The sequence below is a fragment of the Copadichromis virginalis genome, linkage group LG2 (assembly GCF_057382275.1).
Source record: "Copadichromis virginalis isolate Kocher_CV1m ecotype Utaka linkage group LG2, C_Virginalis_male_GT1.1, whole genome shotgun sequence".
In the NCBI taxonomy this organism is placed as follows: Eukaryota; Metazoa; Chordata; class Actinopteri; order Cichliformes; family Cichlidae; genus Copadichromis; species Copadichromis virginalis.
The window spans coordinates 9,392,892-9,419,438 of record NC_140619.1 but is presented as its reverse complement, the minus strand read 5'-3'; the positions used below and the strand labels follow the sequence as shown (position 1 = coordinate 9,419,438).

Below are 26,547 nucleotides of genomic sequence, written 5' to 3'. Positions count from 1 at the left end.
TATTTATTTATTTTTTCGTCTTCTTCGTTTAATTTCTTTACAGCCTTTAATCCTTAAGAATAACTAGCTTGACTCAGGGAAGATCAATGATTCATAACGCAAATAAAAGATTTGTGAAGTCTGTAGGCGGTAAGAAGACGTCACTGCTTTGTATAACCGCAAGCCAAGTCTCTTCTTCAAATTCACTACCGTGAACTTCCTCCAGGAAAATCGTTGCGTTTGCCTTCAAAATAAAGGTCTGGCTAGGAGCTAAGAAGAGTTTAGCTAATTTTATTCTCAGGTGTTATCGTCACCCTAGCATATTAGCATAGGAAAAAAGTAACTGATTATGTGAGTAATTTCATTCAATAATCTGATACATCCTAAATGATTTGGTGCTCTGATAATTTTGACAGTTGTATATTTTTTATGTTTAACAATAATTTCTGATTTGAGTTCTAGTAGTTCTTACATTCGATGTTGTCTCATTAATCATCTGACATTTCTTCTGACCTCTACAGTTTGGCCTGGGTCTGCCTCTCCACTGTTAGGATAAGAAGATCTTTTGGAACCTTCACTAAAGCTGTTTTTTGTACTGTGATGAGCTCTGAAACCTGACTGGATCTCTTCAAATAAACCATCTTCAGATAAAAGGAAGCTTGGAGATTGGCCTATAATTAGCTAAGACAGTGGCCTTTAAAAATGATCATGAAAGTACTTGAAGGCATGTGGTACATAGCTCATTAACAGTGACAGATTAAATGGTGAGGTGTTTCTTTTATTATGTTTATCTATATGATTGGAGCAGAACTGGCTGAAATGTTATATTAATCACTATGTGCCTCATTGTGGCATTTTAGGGTACTGTATTGCACAGGTACAAAAGTGTGTTGCCCTTTCATATGTGAACACTCAATATGGTTTCTTGAATTTTTATTTCAATTAACTTTGGCCTTGGGCAGTGAGAGTGAAGGTAAAGGTCAAATGCAAGGCCTAATATGTCTTTAAAGCTGTGGATGCGAACAAACCGACACTACCTACTCCCTCCCTTGGGGTGGAGTGTGTGTGTGTGTGTGTGTGTGTGTGGGGGGGGGTGTTATATTAAAAAGAGTGTTTGTCAATAAAAGAAAAAAAAACTTATCAATGGATACATCCATGTTTTATATAGAAAAAGACTTCTTGATTGATTAATTCACTGACTGACTGACAGATCAGTGGGATTAATTTATAACATATAATTTATTAGTAAGCATTTAGAGAAACGGCACTCCGGGTGGTTTTGTGTTTTATTGTGAAAGTCTGAAACCGGAGGTGTTCACAATAGTTTCGTCACACTGACAGGTTAGTGTCCTCTGCGGCACGCGAAAGTTTATCCACTCTCTCCGGAACTTCGCAGCTCACCCTCCGAACTGACGTTTGCTGCTCCCGGCTCCGGTACTGACTGACGTGCGGATGTTTCTCTCGAGCACTTTTCAGAACTTTTCTGCGGGATTTGTTAACGTTTGTTAGCCAACTTTAAAAGAGCCGTTTAACGGAGACGCATAGTTTCCGAGCCGCGTAGCTGTGAGTTTATTTTAAACCGGAACTGAGGGGCAAACTAATTAATTTACCATCCACCTGAACGTGACGGAGCTCGTTTTTGTTTTTGACGTCTCGGTTATTCGCTTTATTCCCGCGACATTTCGCTCTTATTTTAACCGGATATCACAGGAAACTTGGAAACTTTCCCGACAACTTGCAGGAAAATGGAGTCTGAAAGCAGATAACATTAAGCGACCAGGGGAAACAGACGTTATTTCCGCTTCATCGGCCGGGTTTTAACGAAACACCTCCGGGACTGTGCGAGCCAGGATGCCCGGAGAGTCCTCCGTCAACTTCGGCGTCCTCCACCGGATTTGTAAGCTGGTGGTGCTGCTCTGTTTTCTCCACATCGCCGTCACTGTGGTCTTCTATGTCCGCTCCTACGATTTCCGCCTCGCCTTCGTTCAGAATCAGCAGTCCAGTAATAACATCCCTAAGATCCAGAATAACAACCCGGTGGTGACCTCCGGACTCGAGCCTGCGAAAGACGGGGATAAAGTCTCCGAAGAGGGGGAAGTCTTGGAGCAGCCGGTGAAGAAGCTGGAGAAATGCCCCGAGACGTCCCCCCTGCTGGGTAAGACTAGCCAGAACCCTGGTTCTGAGGTCCACAGTCTGTTTAAAGGTTTAAAACAGCACAAACCTCGGAGATTGACTAGTTTCGGTCCTCACATTTTAATAGGAAACAGGGCAGTATAATTGTGACAGTATTGGTTTCTGTGACTTAATAACCTATTCAAACAGACTTTAGCTTCAACTACCAAAAACAATAAATATGCTTTTCACGACTCACGATCGTTTACTTTTTAACGGCATAAATGCAGATTACTAACAATTAAAACCAAGCATTTGGGGCTTAAATAGTGTACTTGTTCCCTCCCGACACCTCACTGTATTTCTGTAGCAAGATACTGTACTGCTCCTTTAAGTTTCATCACCAAGAACAAATGAGGTCACTTGAGTGTTTGAATTGTTGTTTTAGAAACGGTTTGTGGAGCTGGATTTTTTTAAATAACTGCCCGAGGTTGGAAATGCTGCCTTATTGCAGGGGTAAGACATTGTTTAAGATCCATCCATCCATTCTCTTGCGCTTATCCTTTTCAGGTTGACGATGCTGTGACAGCATGAGTCGTGGCAGAAAAAAGCAGCACACTGGACATCGTGTCTTCCTTTCCTGACAAAAACTACAGTTAGGGTAGCTTTATCTACTAAACTTAGTTCATACTGGTTGTTATTATTATTTACGTATGGCACATCACTCTGCTGTGGAGAAGAGGCGCGAGAACAGTTACTCAAAGAGACGCCTTCACGTGCTCATCTTGTCCAACAAACAGTCCATACCTCTATGATATTAAATAAATGAAAACGGCACTTGAAGAGTTTAATTCAGAAATGTGGCTGCCTTAAAGCCACATTCCTGTACTCTTTTTGCCTGTTGCACAATCGAGTTACAAATCACTTTCTGTTCCCACTTTATGGCATTAGAGAGCACCTACTTTCAGTGATGCTGGCAGAAATGAAACTTACAGGTTTTAAAAGTATGATCTAAATATGAAGCTCAAGCTTCAGGATCTGCTCCAGTATCAGGATAGGTGAACAGACAAGGCTTTGCAATTTAGCTGAGATCTTTAGACTTGATCAGGTATTTTTCATAGGTTTTACAGCTTTTTATATTGATAAAAGACCCCTCCCTGCAATAGTAATAGATACACAAAGAAAAAAAGGTCACCTTCTGCCTTCGGGTATAGAAATTACTCTCTCTCCTCCTCCTCCCCCCCCCCCCCCCCCCCCCCCCAGCGAGTTCAAGGAAGTCTTTTGTGAATGAACAAAGACTTCATATGTTATATTTACAGGACAGTCTGGACAATGAACCGTCAGCAGTTATATTTTCTGTAATTTTACACATTTTGTTATATACTTTCACTGATCCATGATGCAAAATAACTTTGAGATCCCTGGACTAGATTAACCAAATATGTTTTGTGGTACATGATATGTTTTGAAGTGTACCTGGAAATAGCTTAAATGACATCTCGGTCCAAAAATACCTCCTGCCTCCTTCTGTCGTGAGGTCAAAGATAGCTCTGAAGTACGACTGATAAGAACTTGTGCTCTGCCTTCATGCTAACAGTTTGTTACCATGAAAAAGTCATTACAAAAAAATGATCCAATGTGACTCCATTCTTCCTCCTTATTAAGGCTTCTCATGTCTGCATCACTATGAATTATGGGACAGCATTATCTCCTTTCCTTCCATAAAGGAGAATTCAAATGACTAATCTTGTCAAATTGCATATGTGTATGAATTTCATGGACACATGCTAAATCTAGCAGTGGGAAAGCTTTAATGTTTGTTTTGGGTTTTTTTTTTTTTAGTAAACCAATTAGACAGAAAATATTAAAATTTTAATCACTCCTCACAGTCTTAAACCTCAAAAATGTGATTAATTTGCTTTAATAATAAGAGTGCATGCACCTTTGCATTCATGTGCTCCTCGGAGGGCCGGAATCTCCCAAGCTGAGAAATCATTCCTATGATAGTATTGTGCTGATTTTGGCCGAAGAGGATTACTGCCAGTTAATACCTCTTCCAACTCATCTTTGTCTGTGAACGGTTACAAATTACAAACTAAATCCCAAAACAACGAAAAGTTTCAACTTTATTACCATTTTCCCATTATTTATTTTTTAGCCAGCTGGAAACAACTTTTTTCGATATCACATGACCGCGCAGTAAGATTGAAATAACCAAAATGAGAGTAATTGTTGTGTGTGGCGTTACTTTTTAAATAGATGAGGTGGAAGAACACGAGGAGCTGCCTCCACGTTAGGTTTCATGAATCTGTGGGGTTGCAGATGGCTCTAGTTTAAACACCAGAATGGGCTTGATTTATGGGGGAGTTTTGTGTGTTCTTGAGTTCATCTGATTGGAGTCCAAACAGCATTCAGGAGATACAACGTACAGCTGCAGCCAGGTGTTCGGTTACTTTTAAACTTCGTAGTTTTGGCTCACATTAAATCTCAGTGTCATCCAGCTGTGATCTAAAGATCTCTAATAAGGTGTTTCCTCTCTCCTCATGTCTCCTCCTGGTGTGGGGATGCAGTCAGAGGTGCTGGGATGTTCTCCAGATGTGAGATAATGCAAGCCAATCAGAGCCTCTGTACATGCTCCTCCTCTGAGTTTCTGCTGGAGCTCGGGTTTCTGCTAAAGCTGCTTGTCCTCCATGCTTTGTTTGTGAGAAACAGCCGACAGAAGCAGCAGCAGTTTGCAGGCTTACGAGTCTCTGAGGAGGTAGAGTAGAGGAAACCAGATGCTGTCTGTTCACATCTGACCTGAGGTTTCCAGTCCTGAGGCTTCCTTTATAAACACACACATGCAAACACACACACACCTCATGTCAAGGTTGGAATTTATAAGATAAAAAAACGCTTACAGAGCCCCTTTAGCGGAAACATTCAGACCAGCTGGCTCTCGAGTGCGTCTCTCCTCCCATAGACACACTCAATCTCCTCCGTGTTGGACTGCAGCTTGGAGTCCTCGTCTTGTTCTGCAACCTCTGTGACTTTGGCATAGCAGCACCCATGAACCAGTTCGCCAGCCTACTGCAGGTTTTAGCTAGAGTGCTGCAACTAAAAGGAGAGAATCCACATTCATGAGGTGCTTTGCATTTTTGGTTGAATGAGTTGTGTCCATTATGAGGTGGACTGTGGTTTTAAAACAAGTCTGTTCCAAATCACAGGTGCAGACAGTGTTATAAAATATTTTGTAGTGCAGGTACACTTTTAGTACGAGTTCTGTGTTCTCTTTCATAAACGTCCTCTCTGCGTGTTTGTCTGGACTTTCAGTTTGATCAGTTTGTGTAACTTTGATCAGGATGTTTGTTATTAGTCTGATGATCTCACCGTTTCCTCAGCTGTGACCTCTCGGACCCCCTCAGACCTCTCAGATCAGCTCTGTCAGCCCACAGACATTCAGCTTCATCGCACTCTTTGGTTTCTGAGTGCGAACTAGTCTGAACCCATCTTGACTTTTAACTACACAGAGAACTTGTGAAAGTGTGGATTTTTAAAATTGTGACCTCGTACAGACAGCTTTAGAAAATGTGACAGAAAACATACATTTTTAACTGTATTTTCATAAGCTTTATAGCTTTATCTACCCAATATATGGATGTTCATGCTACACAAAAAAGATTGTTTTTTACAATCTACTATAGACATTTATATATTTATTTATTCATTTATTTTTTGCAGTGTGCAATTAATATTCATTGCACACTGTCCATTTTCTTTCTGTTTGAGCCGGATTAAGTTTGCTCTCCTTGGTTATTAATGAGCAGTGAAAATGATCAATGGTTTGACTCTGTGAACTCTGTCAGACATTGTGTCATATAAAGAGGTTTCACTCTACAACACTTATTTGTTTCTGTAAGACCAAAAGCTCCTATTATCCTAACTAATATTTACTCAAGTATTGGGCAGATTACGTGGAGCCACAAGATGGCTCCATGTAATCTACGGTCTGACAGCCAGAGGTCAGTAATGGGTATGTAGGATTAGTCGATTGGTCAGCTGTGGGGTTATTTAGGTCAAGTGACTTGTGTTTGCTCCAATCTCATAGATGGCAAACTGGCTGAAGTGAACCCTCACTATCAAATAGGTTTGAATTTTCACAGTAAAGAAAGACCATTGAAATCCGCTTGTTAAGTGGAAATGATTTGCCATTCGCTCTTTCTGGGTCCAAGCGCTCCTTCGGGTTTCAGAATCAAACAAGCACTTAAAAACAGTCCAAATTCTTCTAGCTCCAGTAAAATGATCTGTGCAAGTCTGCTTTTTAAAGACTGCCCTTAAATCTCCTCAAAGACCAGCTTGAATGATCCAGGAGCAAAGTGACATTATCCAGCAGTTTGTATCCATTGGCAGGAAACTTCTCAACTTTTAATTCAACTGAAGACCTACGAGCAGTCCTTTAAAAGCACAAACTGTGATTAGCTAGGAGTGTTGGTAAGTCCAGCATGCTACGGAGGATTGAAAACGTTATGAAGGAGACTCACAACTGTAAATACGGACTCTACACTGTAAAAGTGAATTATTTAGCAATAAAGTCTTTGAAACTTATGACATGCTTATGATTGTTGTTCACTGTATCATAGGGAGAAAATTGAGCCATTGCCCAAACTTTTGTATACGACTGTAAATACTCAGCTCAAGATTAACTCCCCCTTTATAAAAAACAAACAAAACTCCATTAGGATATCTCAAAACTCCTGAAATATGATTGCACGCTGCTCTATTTAACAAATCAAATCTCACACAGGCGTACATCTTTTAATAGCTGACCTTAAATCTTTATCCAGAGGGATGACCAACTGAAAGCAGCTTGAAGTGGCTTAAAGATGAACATATTAACATGTGAAACTGTGCTGAAACCACGAGTGGAAGGCTAACAGTGAAGGATGTGGTAAAATGGTTCCAGCTGTGCTCCTGCTTCCTCTGTTAGGGAGTCCTGTTTGGTTTCTGTTGACACGCCATCACACGGTGAGAAATTGTACTCTGGACTTGCAGAGGAGCAGAACATTTTATCTGACATGAGTAGGACTGTTCTAGCTGTAGTTTTCTTGGCACTGGTCTAGCATGATGTCACTGTTACAGAGATGTCCGTAACGCGCGGGCAGACATGTTTCCGTGTTCAGAAAAATGACGTGAATATACAGGCTGTATAAAAGTTGTTGACCTGAGATCAGCGTCTAACTGCTTTCTGGATGAAGAGCGCAAATCTTTGTGTGTTAATGAGCTGTTTGGACTTTTGGACGCTTTCTGCAGCAGCATATTTCTCTGATTACACACTGAGAACTGCAGAAGGTTGGAAAATGTTCTGCAGGACAAAAACAGTTTTCTGTCCTGCTGTTTGTGCTCACATCATTTCAGTCAGAATAAACCAGAACAGACTGGAAGAACACGCTGCAGGCGTACACAAACACATTTAACCTGTCCTGACGATTATGTGACCAGACTCTTCACAGCAGTTTTCCTCAGATACATTTTACTTCGTCTCTCAGGGGCCGCTCTTTTCATTCATTCAGATATAATGCTTATAACACATCAGAGTTTAATGGGAGGCGGTGCTGGTTATCTTGGTGATATGTTTGGCATGAAAGGACTCCGCATCGTTTGATGGGAATGAAATTTATCACTCACAGAGGGATGAACCCTGAAAATCAAGGTGTGACTGGCTAGTCCAGTTTGCCCAAATTTCATTGTAGCAACTCAAAAGCGGTTCTCAGTAGTTTGTATGCCTCCCCCCCCCCCCCACCTGCTTGTATGCATGCCTGACAGTGTTGGGCCATGCTCCTGATGAGATGAGATGGTGTCCTGGGTATCACTGAGCTCCTGGACAGTCTGAGTTGCAACTTGGCATAAGCCAAACATAAGTTTTGAGCGCAATCTATCGGATTTAGGTAAGGCAAGTGTGGAGGCCAGTCAGTAGTATCAAATCCTTCATCCTTCAGGAACTGCCTTCATACTCTCGCCACATGAGGCCGGGCATTGTTGTGCACCAGCGGGAACCCAGGGCCCACGGCACCAGTGTATCGCCTGACAACAGGTCCCAGGATTTCATCCTGATATCTAATGGCAGTCAGGGTGCTGTTGCTGAGCCCGTGGAGGTCTGTGCGTCACTCCATAGATATGCCTCTCAGACTATCACTGACCCTACATACTAATACATACGTGCTAAACAATGTTACAGGGAACATATTGTTCTCCACGGCTTCTCCATATGCTTTCACGGCTGTCACATGTGTTCACGGTGAAGCTGCTCTCATCTGTGACGAGCAGGACGCCAGTGGTGGACCTGCCAGTTCTGGTATTCTATGGCTAATGCCATATGGGCTAAGGGCCTTCTATGGCCCTGTCCAGCACTCCCAGGGTACCTGCCTGTCTCCCAGAATATTTGGAATAATTTTTATTCATTAGCTTATCCTACTGTATTTTTCCATGTGGATGTTAGTGAATGAGGCCTAGTTGTTGTATATTTATATATTATTTAACTTTTTGTTTTTCTACACTCTATTTTTTTTTTTTTTAAATAATACTTTGTCTCAGTTTTTTGCCTGTGGGTGAAGCTCTCTGCTGTGGCCACCTGAAAAGGTTGTGCTGATCCTTTACTCTGTAGTCAGACTCTCTGATGTTGGTGTTTGTGTCCTCAGTGGGTCCCCTGCGAGTGGAGTTTAACATTCCTGTAAACCTGGAGCTGATAAAAAAGGAGAACCCCAACGTGCAGCCGGGCGGACGCTTCAAACCCAAAGACTGCGAGGCGCTGCAGAAAGTGGCCATCATCATCCCGTTCCGCAACCGAGAAGAGCACCTTAAGTACTGGCTGTACTATCTGCACCCGATCCTGCAAAGGCAGCAGCTCGACTACGGGATCTACGTCATCAACCAGGTACACTTGCGATGTGTGTTCATACATGAGAACAAAGGGACAATTAAAATCCTGTGTGTATAAGTTCCACTGTTTACTTGACAGGGTGGACTGTTGGCCTCTTTGCGTAAAAATGAAATGAGAGAGAGCATGTTTATCCAGAGTTTGGTTTCACAAATAGTAAAATAATACATCAGGTCTCCTGCCTGTGTGACGCCAGTGTTGGCATGAATGGCTCTTTAGCCTCACAACGCCAGATACATTCCTGGAATTCAAGCTTCAGCTTGTTGCTTACATGAAATAATCAGTTTGGAGACATTAAATACACTGTTGTGTCTGGGTGCTTCCTCCTCACTATCACTCCCCCTTACTGTGCGATGGCAGGAGTTTGTTTTGCAGTGTGCAGCTGTCAGTGATAAAAAGAAGTTTATCAAATGTGACTGATGGGGGTGTGTGCAGGGGGTTGATCTTGCTACTTCTGACCAGAAATACCAGTCAGTTAAGCTATTCATGTAGCTAACTATTGATTTACAACAGGAATAAACCATTTATAATAATTCCTCTGTACAAAATCAAACTTTTTATTAATGCAGTAACTACCTTTAAAATTACTGTTGAGTATTAGATTAACAAGAAAAATAAGTAATGAAAGCAAGCCATGGGGTTTAAAAATAAGATGATAATCTTTATTTATTTATTTTTTTGCCTCTTTTTGAACTGGACCCCATCTTATAACTAAAAAGGAGCAGTGGCTATCAGATGTAAAGCTCTTAAAGTTCCTCTTAGGGTGGAGAACAGTGGTTAAAAAAGGGCTTCAATCCTGGAACAATTAATGAAATACCTTTGAACTTCTCTGTCTACTCTTCAATCACATCATGATTGTTTAACATAAAAATCCACAGGTGGTTCACAGAGTATCTCACAGTAAGAACTCTAAACTTCTTTCTTACGCGAAGCTTCTTCAATCAGCAGAATTTACTGTGAATTCTTGGAAACTGAATTGTGTACTGTGTACACTCCCAGTACACAGAGAGTACACAGAGAGGGTGTGTTCACTGTGTTTTGTGTTGTGCAGAAGGCTTATCAGCACAACACAAACTGGAGCAACACTAACAGCGTTAGTGGCTTTGGAGCTGAAATTCGAGTCGGATCAGTCACCCATCTCAAACAATTTTAGGTTTAGATTGGACTCTGGTTACTAGGAAGATTCATTGTATTGCAGTTACTCCCACCACTTATAGATTACCAGAGGAGTTATTTAACATCTCTCTTAGCAGGACTGAAGTAAATACGCTTAAATCTATTTTAAGCCCAACAAAACCCACTCAGGCAAATTATTATCAAAATAAACTATTGTTGTACAGTTTGATAAGCTGACAGATTCTGCTACTCCAAGATGTAGGTGATGATGATGCGTTTAACTAAACAAACGAATGTGTCTGTGTGACATCAAGTGTTGTGTTTGGATAGTAATGTCTTTTCTCAGCTTCTTAGATCCTGTTCCTGATAAATCCTACAAAGGGAAACAAAACTGAATTGAAATAAAAATTCAAAATTAATAACTCTCATCTGTGTTGATTATTTTTTGATTACTTGAATAAAAGGACAGTTTTTAGTTTTGGGGCTCAGAAGTCACCAGTGTTTCTGGATCTTTGCATAGTTGAAATGTTAAAATGTGTTTACACAGCATCCGGAGAGCTTGTGATATGCAGTAGAGGCCATCAATTAAAAACTTGTTAGAAATTTGTTATTGCTCCCAAATGTTGTGCCTCTGGGCGCTGCTTTCTGCTGTCTGTGTGGGAATAAGAACTTTGCGTATAGTTACAGTCTGCGTGCTTGGTCTGAGGATCTTTGCTGCTTGGTTTGATGAAAGCCAGCCACCAGGCCTCTGAGGACGGATAAGCAAGCTCGGGTGTTATTTACATGTAAATGAGCTGGTGCCCCACCTGCAGACAGAATCAGGGTCAGTTTACACCTACCCAGGTGAACCCAGGTGACCTAACGAATGAATATTCACTAAATACGTGGGAGTTCATTTGCAGAAAACTTAAATAACAGAGACGAGTAAACACGAGTAAACTAGCACCTGCTTTTCCAGTCAACAAAGACCTCAGTGTTTTGCCTTTCTATACCACGGAACTCTATTCAAATATCTTCTAATTTACCTGCAGTCACTCTGCATGTATCCAAACCTAATCCAAATGTTTCCCAGCCTCCATTCAAATATCTGCTGATTTACCTTCTCTATAGGTATATGCTAACGTAAACATACACAAAACTTAATTTAAGATAAATGCTAATATAACATCGGTCTGCATGTAGGCCAGCAGGAGGCTGTCGCTGATGAAAATTTCACACAATTGAATGGAAGATGACAAACAATAGTTTTGTAATATAATCATTTTAAATTGAAGGGTTTGAATCATAAATATTTAACACTCAGTAAATATATGTGGTGATAGTGACTGTTTACAAACATCATCTGGCACACGCAGCTGTTGTATGTAGTGTGTGTGTTGTTGTAACTGCATGGACCCCAGTGACTGAAGACTGAACGTCATAGTCAATCACCTGACTGATTTCTGAACTTTCTTCTTCTGCTTTGTTTCTCTGTGTGACTCACAGTTGTTGTTTTTCTCTTTCTTGTGTGTGTGTCCTTCCTCCTCCACTTCCTCCTCACTGTGCTTATCTTGCTGCCCCTCCTCACCCCTCCAACCTCCCCTCCCTTTGCATGTCAGGCCTTTCTGATCAATGGTTGTGGCCCTGGAGACGCTGAGGCTCAACCCCCGTTTGGTGTTGACTGAGGGGGTCGCACTGGTAATACAGGCTTCCTTCTTCTCTTGTTTTCTATCTGCTCCAACTTGTTTCTACTGTATTTGTTTCCTGTGAAGCTTTACTAACCTCTTTGTGGATCTTTTCATTCTGGCAACAGGAATTTTATCAGTTCCCTTCGGGCGCACTTCTTATTTTTTTGCATGATTACACTTGTTAAACCATGCTACAGAGCTGCTGTGATGCAGATATCTGCAGCAGCTGCAGATCTCAACTTGCCTTCATGCCTCATGAAGTCACCTGAAGGATCTCTAGCTTTGTGTGCTTGTCAGCTGAAACACAACTCCTTTGTTGGGTTGATTTTGCCCTAAAAATAAATGTTTAGTTTAGTCTTTTAAAAAGAACGCTTGTTTGGTTAGAGCATTAAAAACTACTTTGTTAAGATTAGTCACTAACAAGAACTCAGTTATGTTTAGGCCCTCCATACACCTTGGTCAGGTTTAGACTTTAGAAACTACCCATTAATTGGCTTCTGTACTTTTGGATGGAAAATCTGAAGATTTACGTTTATGTAGATGTACATCAACCTTCATCTTTAGGCTCCCTTCACACCTGCTCAGTGCTCACGTTTGTTGCGTAATCACCTGAGGTCTGTTTACTGCTCCCATAGAAACCCGAGTTATTATTAGCACAGCAGCAGCAGGCATGAAGTTCTGAAGTTTCTCTCATCCATCCCACGTGGCTGCTCACAGCTCCTTTATTCATCATGAAGGACAACTGGACCAGGATCAGTGAAGGAGTGTTGGATTCACTGCTGGTCTGTTTGTGAACAATGGTCATGAGTACCATTCACAAACAGTTGGAGAATGGCTGCAGTAACAGCATTGTAAGATGGTGAAAGATGTACCCTTAGGTTCTGTCCTCGATTTAGAGATGGTGAGGTCTTCCTCACAGCCCATTGTTCATTCAGTGAGCTTGTTTCAGTTATTATGCAAATATACGGTTTATAATGTTGGGGAAACCCGCAGTCACCTGAGACACTTATGTTACACTTCAATGAGATACTTTTTACCCCCCCCAAAAAAGGCAGAGGTACAGGGAGTGCAGAATTATTAGGCAAATGAGTATTTTGTCCACATCATCCTCTTCATGCATGTTGTCTTACTCCAAGCTGTATAGGCTCGAAAGCCTACTACCAATTAAGCATATTAGGTGATGTGCATCTCTGTAATGAGAAGGGGTGTGGTCTAATGACATCAACACCCTATATCAGGTGTGCATAATTATTAGGCAACGTCCTTTCCTTTGGCAAAATGGGTCAAAAGAAGGACTTGACAGGCTCAGAAAAGTCAAAAATAGTGAGATATCTTGCAGAGGGATGCAGCAGTCTCAAAATTGCAAAGCTTCTGAAGCGTGATCATCGAACAATCAAGCGTTTCATTCAAAATAGTCAACAGGGTCGCAAGAAGCGTGTGGAAAAACCAAGGCGCAAACTAACTGCCCATGAACTGAGAAAAGTCAAGCGTGCAGCTGCCAAGATGCCACTTGACACCAGTTTGGCCATATTTCAGAGCTGCAACATCACTGGAGTGCCCAAAAGCACAAGGTGTGCAATACTCAGAGACATGGCCAAGGTAAGAAAGGCTGAAAGACGACCACCACTGAACAAGACACACAAGCTGAAACGTCAACACTGGGCCAAGAAATATCTCAAGACTGGTTTTTCTAAGGTTTTATGGACTGATGAAATGAGAGTGAGTCTTGATGGGCCAGATGGATGGGCCCGTGGCTGGATTGGTAAAGGGCAGAGAGCTCCAGTCCGACTCAGACGCCAGCAAGGTGGAGGTGGAGTACTGGTTTGGGCTGGTATCATCAAAGATGAGCTTGTGGGGCCTTTTCGGGTCGAGGATGGAGTCAAGCTCAACTCCCAGTCCTACTGCCAGTTTCTGGAAGACACCTTCTTCAAGCAGTGGTACAGGAAGAAGTCTGCATCCTTCAAGAAAAACATGATTTTCATGCAGGACAATGCTCCATCACACGCGTCCAAGTACTCCACAGCGTGGCTGGCAAGAAAGGGTATAAAAGAAGAAAAACTAATGACATGGCCTCCTTGTTCACCTGATCTGAACCCCATTGAGAACCTGTGGTCCATCATCAAATGTGAGATTTACAAGGAGGAAAACAGTACACCTCTCTGAACAGTGTCTGGGAGGCTGTGATTGCTGCTGCACGCAATGTTGATGGTGAACAGATCAAAACACTGACAGAATCCATGGATGGCAGGCTTTTGAGTGTCCTTGCAAAGAAAGGTGGCTATATTGGTCGCTGATTTGTTTTTGAATGTCAGAAATGTAGATTTGTGAATGTGGAGATGTTATATTGGTTTCACTGGTAAAAATAAATAATTGAAATGGGTATATATTTGTTTTGTGTTAAGTTGCCTAATAATTATGCACAGTAATAGTCACCTGCACACACAGATATCCCCCTAAAATAGCTAAAACTAAAAACTACTTCCAAAAACATTCAGCTTTGATATTAATGAGTTTTTTGGGTTCATTGAGAACATGGTTGTTGTTCAATAATAAAATTATTCCTCAAAAGTACAACTTGCCTAATAATTCTGCACTCCCTGTATTGTTGTCATTCCGCCAGGTGGCCATGTAGTGTAGACATCCAGGTCAAAGGTCAACTTTCCTTAAACTCCCCTAGTGTGCGATAGAAATCCTATCTATTAGGATGTTTTGTTGGGCATTGTGCCTTTGAAGAGTGAAGAGTGTAGACACACAGGATTTTATTTGATCAATGTGACTTGAAGCTGTCAGACCAACTTTATTTACTTTATGGGGTAGTGCAGATGTGTGACTTAAATGTTTTTTATTTATCACCTCGAGGCAGTATGAAGATTTGGGTGGCTGGTAACAAGTCACCGAGGAATCCAGAAGACTCAGTCTAATAGCTTGAATGATCCATCATGCTGGGATTAACTATATTTTTTTTCTAGTTTTCGTCCATCTGTTTAAAGTTTCTGTGCACTGTAATAACCTCTATTTGGAGCAGCTTCGTGCTGTCTTATTGTCCTTAAACGGCTCTTCTGACTTCACTCTCTCTTTGAAGGAAGTCATTTTTTTTCATATGAAGCAGAAAGTACACTAAATGCAAGAAAAATGCTGCAAACTTGCATAAAGTGATTAAGAGTGTAGCAGGAGACTCAAAGTCTGTCACCACTAAATGGGTGATGCAGATTAGGCTGCATTGAAAGTAGCCCCTGTAATCTTATGACACGATAGTCGTACGTCAGCGCAGACATAAACATTTTTAAACCCAGTAAAATTTCATTAAACTGTTTGTGTTGTCTCAAAATCCTGCAATGTTTTAAGGTCATACTGAGCTTTATCTTGTATTATCTCGAGGGAGGCTTTTACGCATATCAGTTTCTGCATATTTGTACAGTTCAAGTTGTCTAACATTCTTCAAACCGGTCGATCAGGAAGCTGCTGTACAAGGAGACAAAAAAAATCATTGTTTGCCTGGTGATGGATTCATTACATTTGATCTATATTATATACTCTACGATACAGGTCAAGTTTGAAAGTGTTTTTTGTGACTAACTTCACACTCTGTTCTTTAACCAGTGCTGCACTTTTAACCCCGTGATTACCTGTGTGTGTGTCAGGATGGCGACGAGACCTTCAACAGAGCCAAGCTGCTGAACATTGGCTACGCGGAGGCCTTGAAGGAGTACGATTACAACTGCTTCGTCTTCAGCGATGTCGACCTCATCCCCATGGACGACCGCAACACCTACAAGTGCTTCAGCCAGCCTCGGCACCTGTCTGTGTCCATGGACAAGTTCGGCTTCAGGTGAGACGCCACAGGAAATAAAGGGATGAGAAACTTAAACGACAGTTACGCTACGGAAAACTGAATGGAGGTGCAAGACAAGCAGATTTATTGTGACCATCTCCAATGAACTTGGGATCTCGTTGATTTGAAGTGATTACTTCAAAGTCGGGGACCAGGTCTGCAATAACTTGCAGTCTACTGTTGTCTTCAAAGCAACTTTAGTGCATCGAGATGGGACGGAGTTAGTCTGCTATTAGTGATAAAAACTGTGATTGGAAATCATTTGCTGTCTACATTCACAGAAATTCATATGTACTTCTTACAGTCAAAGTCCAGTCAGAACCTCGTAGATTTAGAACAGAAGTTCAGAAATTCCTCCATTTTACACGTGTACTTACAGACAGACCGTAATGGTTTATCAATTTCTTGTAACCTGACCCTGTTATTGAGGATCTCTTTGTCATGCTTTGAGCTGATGGTGTCAAACTCTGTTCTGTTGAGGTCAGCTGAGAGAGGCACAGTATGTGCCGTATACCTGTCAGATACATGTTTTGGGAGGAGACTTTTAAAGGAGTCGTGTTTATCTCAGCTATGTAACCCAAGGTCGAACACAAGGTCAGGCAGAATTATCTCATGATTAGTTCATAACAATACCCTGGAACTGTAAAAAATGACCCCTGCTTGCATGCATTTAGAAGTTTTTGAGGAAAAACATCCTCTTCCTTTTTCTTGCTGGATCCTCCAGCCTGTCTGACTGCATTGCAACACAGGAGAGGCTGTGCAGCTGCTGACTGTAATGCTGTGTTTGAGGCTGGGATAATTATATAACACAAAAGTGATTGAACTCATTAGTCACAGTTTTGGAGTAAAAGAGACTTGCTGCTGGAGATAAATTAAAAAAAAAAAGCCTCCTTGAAGCATTCCTAGCTGAGAAATGAGGGTCTTTTTTTTTTCTTTCTAAAAATCCTTGTCTTTGGTCTCGCTGTGAGATGTGAAACGAAAGTGCCATTTTTGGCATCGGATCATCCCGCAGAGCTGACGTGTCAGTACTCAGGTCTGGATGTGCTCAGCACTGAATCTGTATTGTGGGCCGGGTTAATCGTGCAGACAGTGTGTAGTTCTAGTGAAGAGAACAGACAGACTTTGAAACCACTGAGAAAGAGGTGGGTACTGAAAGAAAACCTCCCTTCCTGTTTCCTGTCACCGCTGTCCCTGAGCAGCAGCATTTCCTGTCAGGAAGCCCAAAGAAGCTGATGTGTGTCATTTCACCTCCTGCTGTTGTTCTGTGAAAAACAGGCTGAGCATGGAAGGAAAAAATGTCCACTGTCACTCAGATCACGACACGAAGTGTTTACACAAAACTGCTTTGTACAAATACAGGATGGTAACTGGTTATGAGAACAAGTGAAAGCTGCTTCCTCTATGCTCTGCAGGCTGCAGCTGAGTGAGGCCTTATCATGTCCAGCTTTGTTTTTCTTCTTGACTTTATTAGAGTCACTTTGCACGATTCACAGTTTAGAATAATAATAATTTACCTTATATTAGGCCTTGGTGCAGTCCCTCAGTTCATGCTTTGTCTGAAATGAGCCATTTTAGCTCCTCTGCCTTTAATATCCAAGATCGATCATGTCGGTCAGCTTTAATGACCTGTTTGTCCTCTGCAGGTTACCGTACAATCAGTATTTTGGAGGCGTCTCCTCGTTGAGTAAAGAGCAATACTTGAAGATCAACGGCTTTCCCAACAACTATTGGGGCTGGGGAGGAGAGGACGATGACATCTACAACAGGTACATTTTCTGCTTTACATGCTGCAGCGGACTCGCTCGTGTCATTACAAACACATCACATTAGGGCTGCTCAATTAATCGAATTTTAATCACGATTACGATCTGGGCTTTCAACAATCATTAAAAATGACTGAGCCGATTATTAGCCCCTCCCTCATTTATCCGCAACACCTTAAAGGCCGGTCCGTGAAAATATTGTCGGGCATAAACCGTCCGTGGCGCAAAAAAGGTTGGAGACCGCTGATTAAGAGGACCCGAGGGAAGCTCGGAAAGCTAAGCAGAAGTTATTTGGAGAGTGACTGCCGTTGGTTGAAAAGAGAGTTTAAAAAAAAAAAAAAAACTTCAGTGGTGTTGCACACTATTTTATATTATTTTTTAAAGTCATTATTCAATACATTGTTATTGTTAACCCTTTAAAGCCGGTCAGAGCTGCACGCTCCGTTTTGTGTAACTATTTTTAAATCCCTGTAGAACCTGAACTGTGTAAGCTAGCGCAATAATTTGTTTTGCATATGAAACTTACATCTGATGCCATCAGCTTGTCCTCGGTCACGGTTTCCTTCCACATAAAGCTTTGCAAAAATTGCATAAAAAGCGCTTGCAGGAACAAAAACATAATATTCCAGAAACACGCTTTGCCGATCCGATCAGCTGTTCGTAACACTTCCCACATTGAAACAGACGTCACCGCTAACTATCCCATGTCCGCCATTTCCTGCCCGAAACCGGAAGTGACGTCATTTTCGCGGAAAATGTAGTTGTTTTTTTTAACTTGTAGGCCTTAAAAGCCTATACTGGTCATGTTTGACTTTTCTGAATAGTTTCTGTGATGCTTAGAACTCGAATTGCACTGCTGGAAATAGTTTATTTTGATGCACCTGCTGTTTTCTTTGCAAATTTGCATCATAGGATTGTTTTTGTTTTTCCTGCAGTATATAAAAATTGGTGTATCTCCAAAATAAAACTATGAAGACACTCAAAATAAATTTCCTGTTGTTGTAAACTATTTTTTGCAACTTTTTTGTATTTAAAGTTTTGAGGGATAAGCCTCTTAAATTTCTCCAAGTAGAAATATATGTAAAAAAACAAAACAAAAACGATTTTCAATTTTTTTTGTAGTTTATTGCACCTTTTTGCAATTAATGTAGTTACTATGGACTTAATGCATACATATTATTAAAATATGGGCTATAACAGTTGTATAGCAACTTGAAATGCTCCCACAAATGGCACTACAACATGTAAAAAAATAATATAAGCTCTGGCGGACTTGGTTCTATGGTAGGTCTTAAAGGGTTAAATAAATATCGTCAAATAATCGAGATCTCAATTTCAGTGAAAATAATCGTGATTATCATTTTTGCCATAATCGAGCCGCCCTACATCACATACCGTCTTTATACACATGTCACATGATCCACAGTCTACAGGTCAACCACAGCTCCAGTGTCAGTTTTTATGTGTCTGAGGCTTTTATTTGATTTGAATTGACAGCAAATATGTGTTGTTATCCACTCATCAGCTAATGAATCATCATAAAAATGAATAAATATGTGCATGAAAATTACCCACGTTTGAAAAGAACATTTTTATATGGGGCAAAAAGGAAATATGTAACATTTACAAACACTTGGAAAATATTATATTATAAAATATATTATAAAATTATGAAGAAAAAAAAAATGCATGCCTGGACAATAATAACATTTTTTTTAAATTACCAAAAAATAATTCAATGCTACAAATTAATTATTACCATCTTTATTATATTTAAAAAATATAAATCAAAGAAAGACAGTTTAAATATATTCTTTTAAAAAAACTGTTGTGTTTTCAGGGTGGCATCTAAAGGAATGTCCATCTCCAGAGCCACCGGTGAAATCGGGAAGTGCCGCATGATCCGACACAACAGAGACAAGATGAATGATCCAAACCCACAGAGGTGCAGACCCAAATCATCTTCACACAACTCTGCTTGTTATACCAGACACACACAACACACACTGTCGTTTATTCTGCATGATGACAGGGAGTCACGCTGGAGTACACCCACTCCTGAACTGTTTTCACTTCATATAAAACTTGTCACATGAGATTTAATTTCATTAATTTCATTTCCAATGTTATTCCTCACTGTTGCATACTTTGGAAATATAACATTGACTTTCACTGCTATGCCGATGATCCGCTGCAGTGTATTTCTTCCAAACCCAGTTTCTCCCTTCCACCCATCTCTCTTTGATTGCTTTAAGAAGATTAACCAAAGTTCTCTGATTTTCTCAAACTCAGTGGTAATAAAATAGAAGCTCCACCTGTCAGCACAGATTCCACTTCAACTAAATCCTACAGGTTTTCCATTAATATTGATGACAACTCCATCCTTCTCTCCACTCAGGTTAAGAGTCTGGGTGTCATCCTCGACAGTACTTTATTAATCTTCCACTTAAGCAACATCAGTCATCTCTATCCCATCATCATCCTCCATGCTGCTGCCACGATTAGTCGACTAGTCACGATTACGTCGACTATCAAAATCGTTGATGACTAATTTAATAGTCGGCGCATCGTTTGAAGCTTTGTAAGATCCCAAAAGACGCAGGAATAAGTAGTAGGATTTAAGAGTGTAATAACGGACTGAAACAGAAGATGGCAGCACTGCATGTACAAGGATGCCAGCTGCCGTTAAAACCCGAAGAAGAAGAAGCAGCGTCCGGTATCGTAGCTGTGTCCAAATTCAGGAACCGCATCCTCCTGTGACCGCATTTGTAGGCCGATTACGTTACAGTGACACGACGAAGACTGTCCAAATTCGAAGACTCCCGACAAATGCGGCCGACAAATGCGCCCTTCATTTCCCCAGATTTGAAGGATGGGTCGGGTGTATACTTCGTGGCCAAACCTATCCCAGAATTCATAGCGCGGCTGTTACGTTCCCCCCGAAAGGGTCTAGGCATGTGAGTGAGGGGACCAGTAACAAATGAGTCCAGAACAGAATGAAAGGAAAACAGACCAGTGTTTTCAGTAAATAAAATAGTCTTTATTATAGATCATCTTAACATAAAGAGCCGGCAACGCCGTTTTACCAATAACACTTGGAAAAAGAGAAAAAGGGTTGCAACAACAAAGAACACAACAACCAAACAAAAACTCCACACCACGAGGAGGTACTTCCAGGGGCCCACAAGCTCACCCTGTCACTAACAGCAGCTGGCTTTACTGCTGCCAAGGCCCACAAGCCCACACTACTCACGCAAAGCAGCTATGCTGTTTCCACAACTCCACACTTTGAGCAGGCTAACCACACACAACGCAGAGACACCAGAGAACACCCCACACCCTGCTCACAGCTCATCCCCAGCTTATATGACCTCCGAGAGGTGATTGCTGACTGGGCCCAGGTGGTAAATGAGTCCAATGAGCAGCAGCTGTGTCCTGGGGAGAAAGAAGAGCAAGAGAGAGACGGGGGTGGAGCAAAAGAGGAGGAGGTGGAGAAAAACACCACGCCCACACAAGGGCAGTATCAGGAGGCCCAGCTAGGGCCGTAACAGCGGCCCTGCTCAGTTTCCAACAATGGCGGCAGCTAGTTAGTTTTGATATTTGATATTTTAATTATTCTTTCTGGGTCACAAAATAAACATTTAACATATTTTCAGGCGAGAATGTAGCTGTGTAAACTTCAAATATCTGCTCAGTTTATCAAGACACCACATATAGGGCTGGGTATCGTCACTGATTTCTAGAATCGATTCAATTCCGATTCACAAGGTCCCGAATCGATTCGATCCACGATTCGATTTGATTCGATTTAAATCTGGGAAATTTTGACAGTCAGAAATATTATAATTCAGATCAGTACATTTACATATTTTTGTATCAATAAAAAGGAAGCTGACACACGCAAGACTTTATCACAGGTGTGAGCATCACAGCAGATGCCTTTGTGTCAAAGTAGCTGAAGATAAAACACAGAAAAACATGTAGGTGATTTTCCTGGCCTGGGATTTTATAAAAATATTCTGCAGTACATCAAAAACGAAAGAAAACCATTAATCAACATATGAACATTACCTCTGACGTTACAGCGGTTTTATTAGAGACACGGTTAAGCGTTTTGCATTTTGAATAATTTTAAAAAGTTTAAATTTGTTCAGTATTGAACAGCAGAAATGAGGTTTTCTTTTCGGAAGAATATAAAAGGGAAAAAACAGCGGCTGACAGCGCTGTAAGCAACAGTAGACTTTGCGTAACAAGCAAGCGAATAATGAAGAAAGCGAAACTGTTCTTGAAGTACAGAGAGAGAGAGAGAGAGAGAGGGGGGAGGGAGAGAGAGAGCTGTGCATCGCGGTGGAAGCAAAACAGTAAAAGTCAGAGTGAATTCATGATGATGTTTATGTGAAGCGTTTGGATCTTCTTTTGCTGCTGGTTCGGTCAATATTGTTTGGAGAGAGATCAAACTAACAGCTTTAGAATCGGCTCATTAAGGGCGTGAACACAAAGCGCGGAGCCGCCGACAGATCAGAATCAGCGAGCTGTCGGCTTTCAGCCCCGACTGTGAGAAAGGCAACATCTGATTCTGATCCGCGGGTCGCGCTGTGTGTTTAAGTCTATGTGCAGAATCCGTGTTCCTGCTCTCATTTACTGTCTTAACTGTTTGGTGGTTCTTGAAATTTTGTGAGATGTCACCAGAGATTCTGGCATTTTGGGCAAAATAAATTTATATTAAAAAAATCGATTCAGGATTTTAATGAATCGATTTTACGTTATCCAAGCCAGAATCGATTTTAATCAATGAATCTATTATAAAAACCCACCCCTAACCACATATTTTCAAAAGCGCTCCGACGTTTTCGGAGACGTCTGTTACCCACTAGCTCGATAGCTAGCCGGGGTTCAAGGCTCACTAGAGCTCGTGAAAACATCGAACTCTTGGTAAATCGTTTTCAGACCCACCGCCGTCTTTCGCTACTCAGGTTAAACATGATATATGAGTCACTTAGATAACTTAAAATGTTATTGTTTGGTTTTTTTTAGTATTTTATTTGTTCCTGAGTAAATCGGTTTGGCTGAGATTAAAGTTATAGTTTTTACACAGCTGAATAAACATCAAGCAGACAACTGATTATCAGAAGTGTGAGATGCTCGAGAATATTCTCCGGTGTCCTGTTATATTTTAGATAGCAAGGAGCAGACGGCTGCGTTTATTAAACTCCACCAAGACAATCTGCTAATTTCATTAAAATTGAATAAACTATCATCTTGTCTTTATTTTTAGTTAGCACATACCTTAAACACTCAAAGCTGTAAGCTAATGATAGTTATATAAGAGCAGATCCATGCTGGTGCAGTAAGCTGTACGTTTTACGTCCAATGGATGCATGATCTGATTAGTCGACTCATGGCAAAAATAATCGGTGACTAGTCGACTATCAAAATAATCGTTTGTGGCAGCCCTACCCTCAATGCTGCTGTCATCCTTGTCCATGGCTTTGTCACTTTTTGGATGAATTATTGTAATTCTCTTCTCTTTGGTCTCCCTAACAAGTCCCTTGATGAACTCCAGAATTCTGCAGCCTTGATCGTAACTCGCCCACACCCTCAGAGAGCACATCACCTCTGTGTTTCAGCCACCTCACTGGCTGCCTGTAGTGTCTAGAATCACTTTTAAAATATTGCTTTTCACTTTCAAATCTCTCCATAACCTGGCTCCTCCCTGCTTGTGTTGCTAGTCCCTTCCGCTCCCTTATGTCTTCTTCTGATACTCACCTTATTGTTCCCCGCACCCATCTCACCACTTTTGGGAACAGAGCTTTGAGCTGCTCTGTTCCCCAGCTCGGAAATTCACTTCCACCTGATATTAGAAACACAGGCTCTTTTCCCTTATTCAATTCAAAACTAAAAATGCATCTTCAAACTGGCTCACTCTCTTTAAACATCAACTCCAATTATTGTCTAATGGTGTTTTGTTTTTTGTTTTTTTTAAATCCTTTTTACTCTTTGTCTTCTATGCTTTGAACACTGACCTTGGGTTTTAGTAAGGCGCCCACAAAAAATGTGTTATTATTGTTATCAGTACTGTTAGGTCTACACTTATAGACCTCGCTGACTCAGAGACTTATTCCCGTGAACAAAGCAAGACGAACAGAGATCGATCGGTTTTAACTTGCGCATGGGGAGCCCAGTTGGAATCTTAGAGCTGTGAGTTCTGCACCCAACCTCAGAGGCCTCCAACTCTGGCCCCCTCCTGCAGAACATATGTCGTGTGTGTCCGCAACAGTGAACGTGTGATGTGTGTGTGTGTGAGCATGTGATGTGATCAGTGAAAAGTGAATGTATGTCTGTGTAGAAAACAGAGGTGAGCATTCATGCTAAAGACCTAATCATCTTGCACACTGACAACCATAATGATCCACAATTGTCTAACAAGTACCATTACTCATCAATATTTATACTGCTAATTAAAATGATGGCTAAATGTGGTTTTAAGAGTGAGGCTGTTGGTTCTGAAGGGTCTGGATGCTGTTTTTGGTTCCAGGTTTAACCGGATTGCTCACACTCGAGAGACCATGTACAAAGACGGCATAAGCTCTCTGAATTACCAGGTGGTGAGCATCCAGAAGCTTGACCTTTTCACTATGATCACCGTGGATGTGGGAAAGCCATGAAGGATCTGTGGCACTGGGACCAGGCTGAAATTCACACCGTGCCTCTGACACTTGAAGCTTTAAGTTCTGGTTCTGCTCCAGAACTACTGGACTGTTTCCATGATTTTTCTTTTTTTTGTTTTTTGGGTTTTTGCACAAACAGACTCATGGTTTGTGGAGTTTTTTCGGGGCCTTAAGGACTCATTTCTGATTGGTCAGCTGGAACCAATCAGCTCCCACCATCTGTGCGTCAGACGCTGCTGCTGGGATATTTCCTAAACAAGACTTTTGTTTTGAAAATCAGACAATCAGAGCGGCCCTCAGGGTCATGTGGTCTGGGCTTTACTGCTGGAGGATTAGGGGTTATTGAGTGTGTCTGTTTTACCTTTTTTAAAAATCAGGTTTTCAATCAGTGATCAATGTTTCTTTTCTTTTTACAGCCAAAGTTTAATCCAAAATGAAACAAGAGTCTGTTCCTCAATAGATTCTATTACTAATTAATCAGCACTGATTGATTATCTGCTCGTTTTGATTCCAACAAAACAGGAAAAAAAGAAAAATGATAGATTATCGGTGATGGTTGGTTTCTCTGTTGACTGATTAGCTGTACTTCATTTTGATTGATTGATTGTATCGCTAAGTGTCCTTATTGGTACCAAAGACTTTACTGATCCTGTGGATGAGGTCAACTGACTGCTGGACAAGTTCGTTTGATTATTGATGACACATATTGATTCAGTGTGTGTTATCTGTCCTGCATGTTCATTTGTGTCTGCAGACCAGTCTCCTCCTCACTCTGTGAACAAATCACCTGTAAATGTGCCTTAGTGGTGGGACTGGTGGAGAAGCCAGTGTATGAATGTGTGGGTTCTTTTTGTTTTGTTTTTTTCCCCTTTTAATATGCCATGTGTATGTTCTTCTTTGTGTCTTGTTTCACTCGGTGTTTGTGGTGTTGTCTCTGTGGGTCATGCTGTGCTGTAGATAATCATTTCCAGGGTGGAGGTCAGCCTGACCCACAGAGATGAAACGTGAATGGGAACACAGCAGGCTAGAAAAAAAGAAAAGGTAATGATCCTTTTAAAAGCACTAAATTCAGATTCATAAAACCAGTTAAATTAATAAATACCTGAAATCAGATTTCTGTCCTGCTGCAGTGATTTTGGCTATAATATGTTTCTGTATGTGGACATTAAAGATGATGTGTTGGGCTTTTCATTGTTTCCTCTATTTGGATTCCTTTCCTGTAATGCAAACAGCATTTCACAATTTAAAAAAAAATTAAGTAAATAAAGAATTATTTGGTTTCCCTGCACCATTAATATGCTTTGATGCTTCTTAGAAGATTATAAAAGCTTTTGCTACTGAAAAACAGGTTTTTTAGTTAAATGTTATTCACAGAAGCCCCGCCCAACTGCTCTTTCTGACTCGGAAAGCTTATTTAACGTTTGAATCTGTTTTGCCTGAAAAAGAAAGACACTATAGTCCTGTCTTCCTGTCTTCACCCCCCAACTTGTTGCTGCAGATGGCTACCCCTGCCAGTGCCTGATTCTGCAGGAGGTTGTCTGACATTGGGGTTTTCGTAAGCTGTAAGCCATAATCATCAACATTATAAAAAAAATAAAGGCTTGAAATATCTTTCTTCATATGTAATGAGTCTATATCATATATTAGTTTGACTTTTTAAGTTAAATTACTGAAATAAAATAACTTTTGCAAATCTTCAAATTTTTCAAGTTTCAGGAAATTCTATCCAAATTCAATAAAAGCTGTGCCTCCGAAGCATAACAGAAAAGGAACTTTGCTTTGATTAAAAAACATTTTACGCCAGTAAATGAGGGAAAGTGATACAGTCCTAAAAGCAAATATTTAAAATCACAGCTTAAAACTGACCACTGCATGTACAGAATCATTAGAAACAAAGTCACAGGGCAACTTAACAAATTTCTTCCTCGAGATCAGAACACAACAGAGAAATACTAAATTACTGTGGAAAAGTATTAATCAGAGAGCACCTGAAAAATATATCCATACAACTTCAAGTAAACTGGGCCATACAAAATGAGTCTCGTTTTTGTAAACAGTTTTAATGACTATTTTATTAATGTTTGTTATTAATATTTTATTAATAAAGTTTGCAGAAATACAATCTGCTTTATTTTAATTGGTAAAACTACTTTAACTCCCAATTACAAAGATGATGATGATAAAGTACGTAAAAATATCTAAACTATAGCCAAACTCATGAGCAAAGTGCACCTGGGGGCTTGATACTTTCCCCCTAAAGAATTATAAGGAGTTTTTAACTACTTCTGTTAGTCATTTTATTAATTAGTCATTGGAGGAAGGTATATTCCCATGCCATTAAAAACCTCTACTGTAACTCTATCAATATACCACCAGCCTCTTCAAAAATGATTGAAAAGGTTGTGTCTAAAGAACTGATGGCCTATCTAACTGGAGAAAATCTACTACACCCCATACAGTTTGGTTTTCGAGCTTACTGCTCCACATCTAACTCCAT

General features: G+C 40.8%; 1 protein-coding gene across 1 annotated transcript; it reads left to right on the top strand.

Moving 5' to 3' along the window:
• Nucleotides 1-1,303: 1,303 nt before the first annotated feature.
• b4galt1l (DP-Gal:betaGlcNAc beta 1,4- galactosyltransferase, polypeptide 1, like) lies at nucleotides 1,304-25,345 on the top strand. Its single transcript, XM_085470157.1, has 6 exons — nucleotides 1,304-2,134; nucleotides 8,766-9,001; nucleotides 15,429-15,616; nucleotides 17,263-17,385; nucleotides 19,223-19,327; nucleotides 23,918-25,345. The coding sequence occupies exons 1-6, from the start codon at nucleotides 1,831-1,833 to the stop codon at nucleotides 24,045-24,047; spliced, it is 1,086 nt and encodes a 361-aa protein (XP_085326283.1). The 5' UTR covers nucleotides 1,304-1,830; the 3' UTR covers nucleotides 24,048-25,345.
• Nucleotides 25,346-26,547: the final 1,202 nt, after the last annotated feature.

Bases quoted from the DNA above. Each gene is read 5' to 3' on its own strand.
- b4galt1l (XM_085470157.1), top strand. From the start codon at position 1,831: ATGCCCGGAGAGTCCTCCGTCAACTTCGGCGTCCTCCACCGGATTTGT. The intron at 2,135-8,765 runs GTAAGACTAGCC...TTGTGTCCTCAG, and splicing joins CGAGACGTCCCCCCTGCTGG to TGGGTCCCCTGCGAGTGGAG. The intron at 17,386-19,222 runs GTACATTTTCTG...TTGTGTTTTCAG, and splicing joins GACGATGACATCTACAACAG to GGTGGCATCTAAAGGAATGT.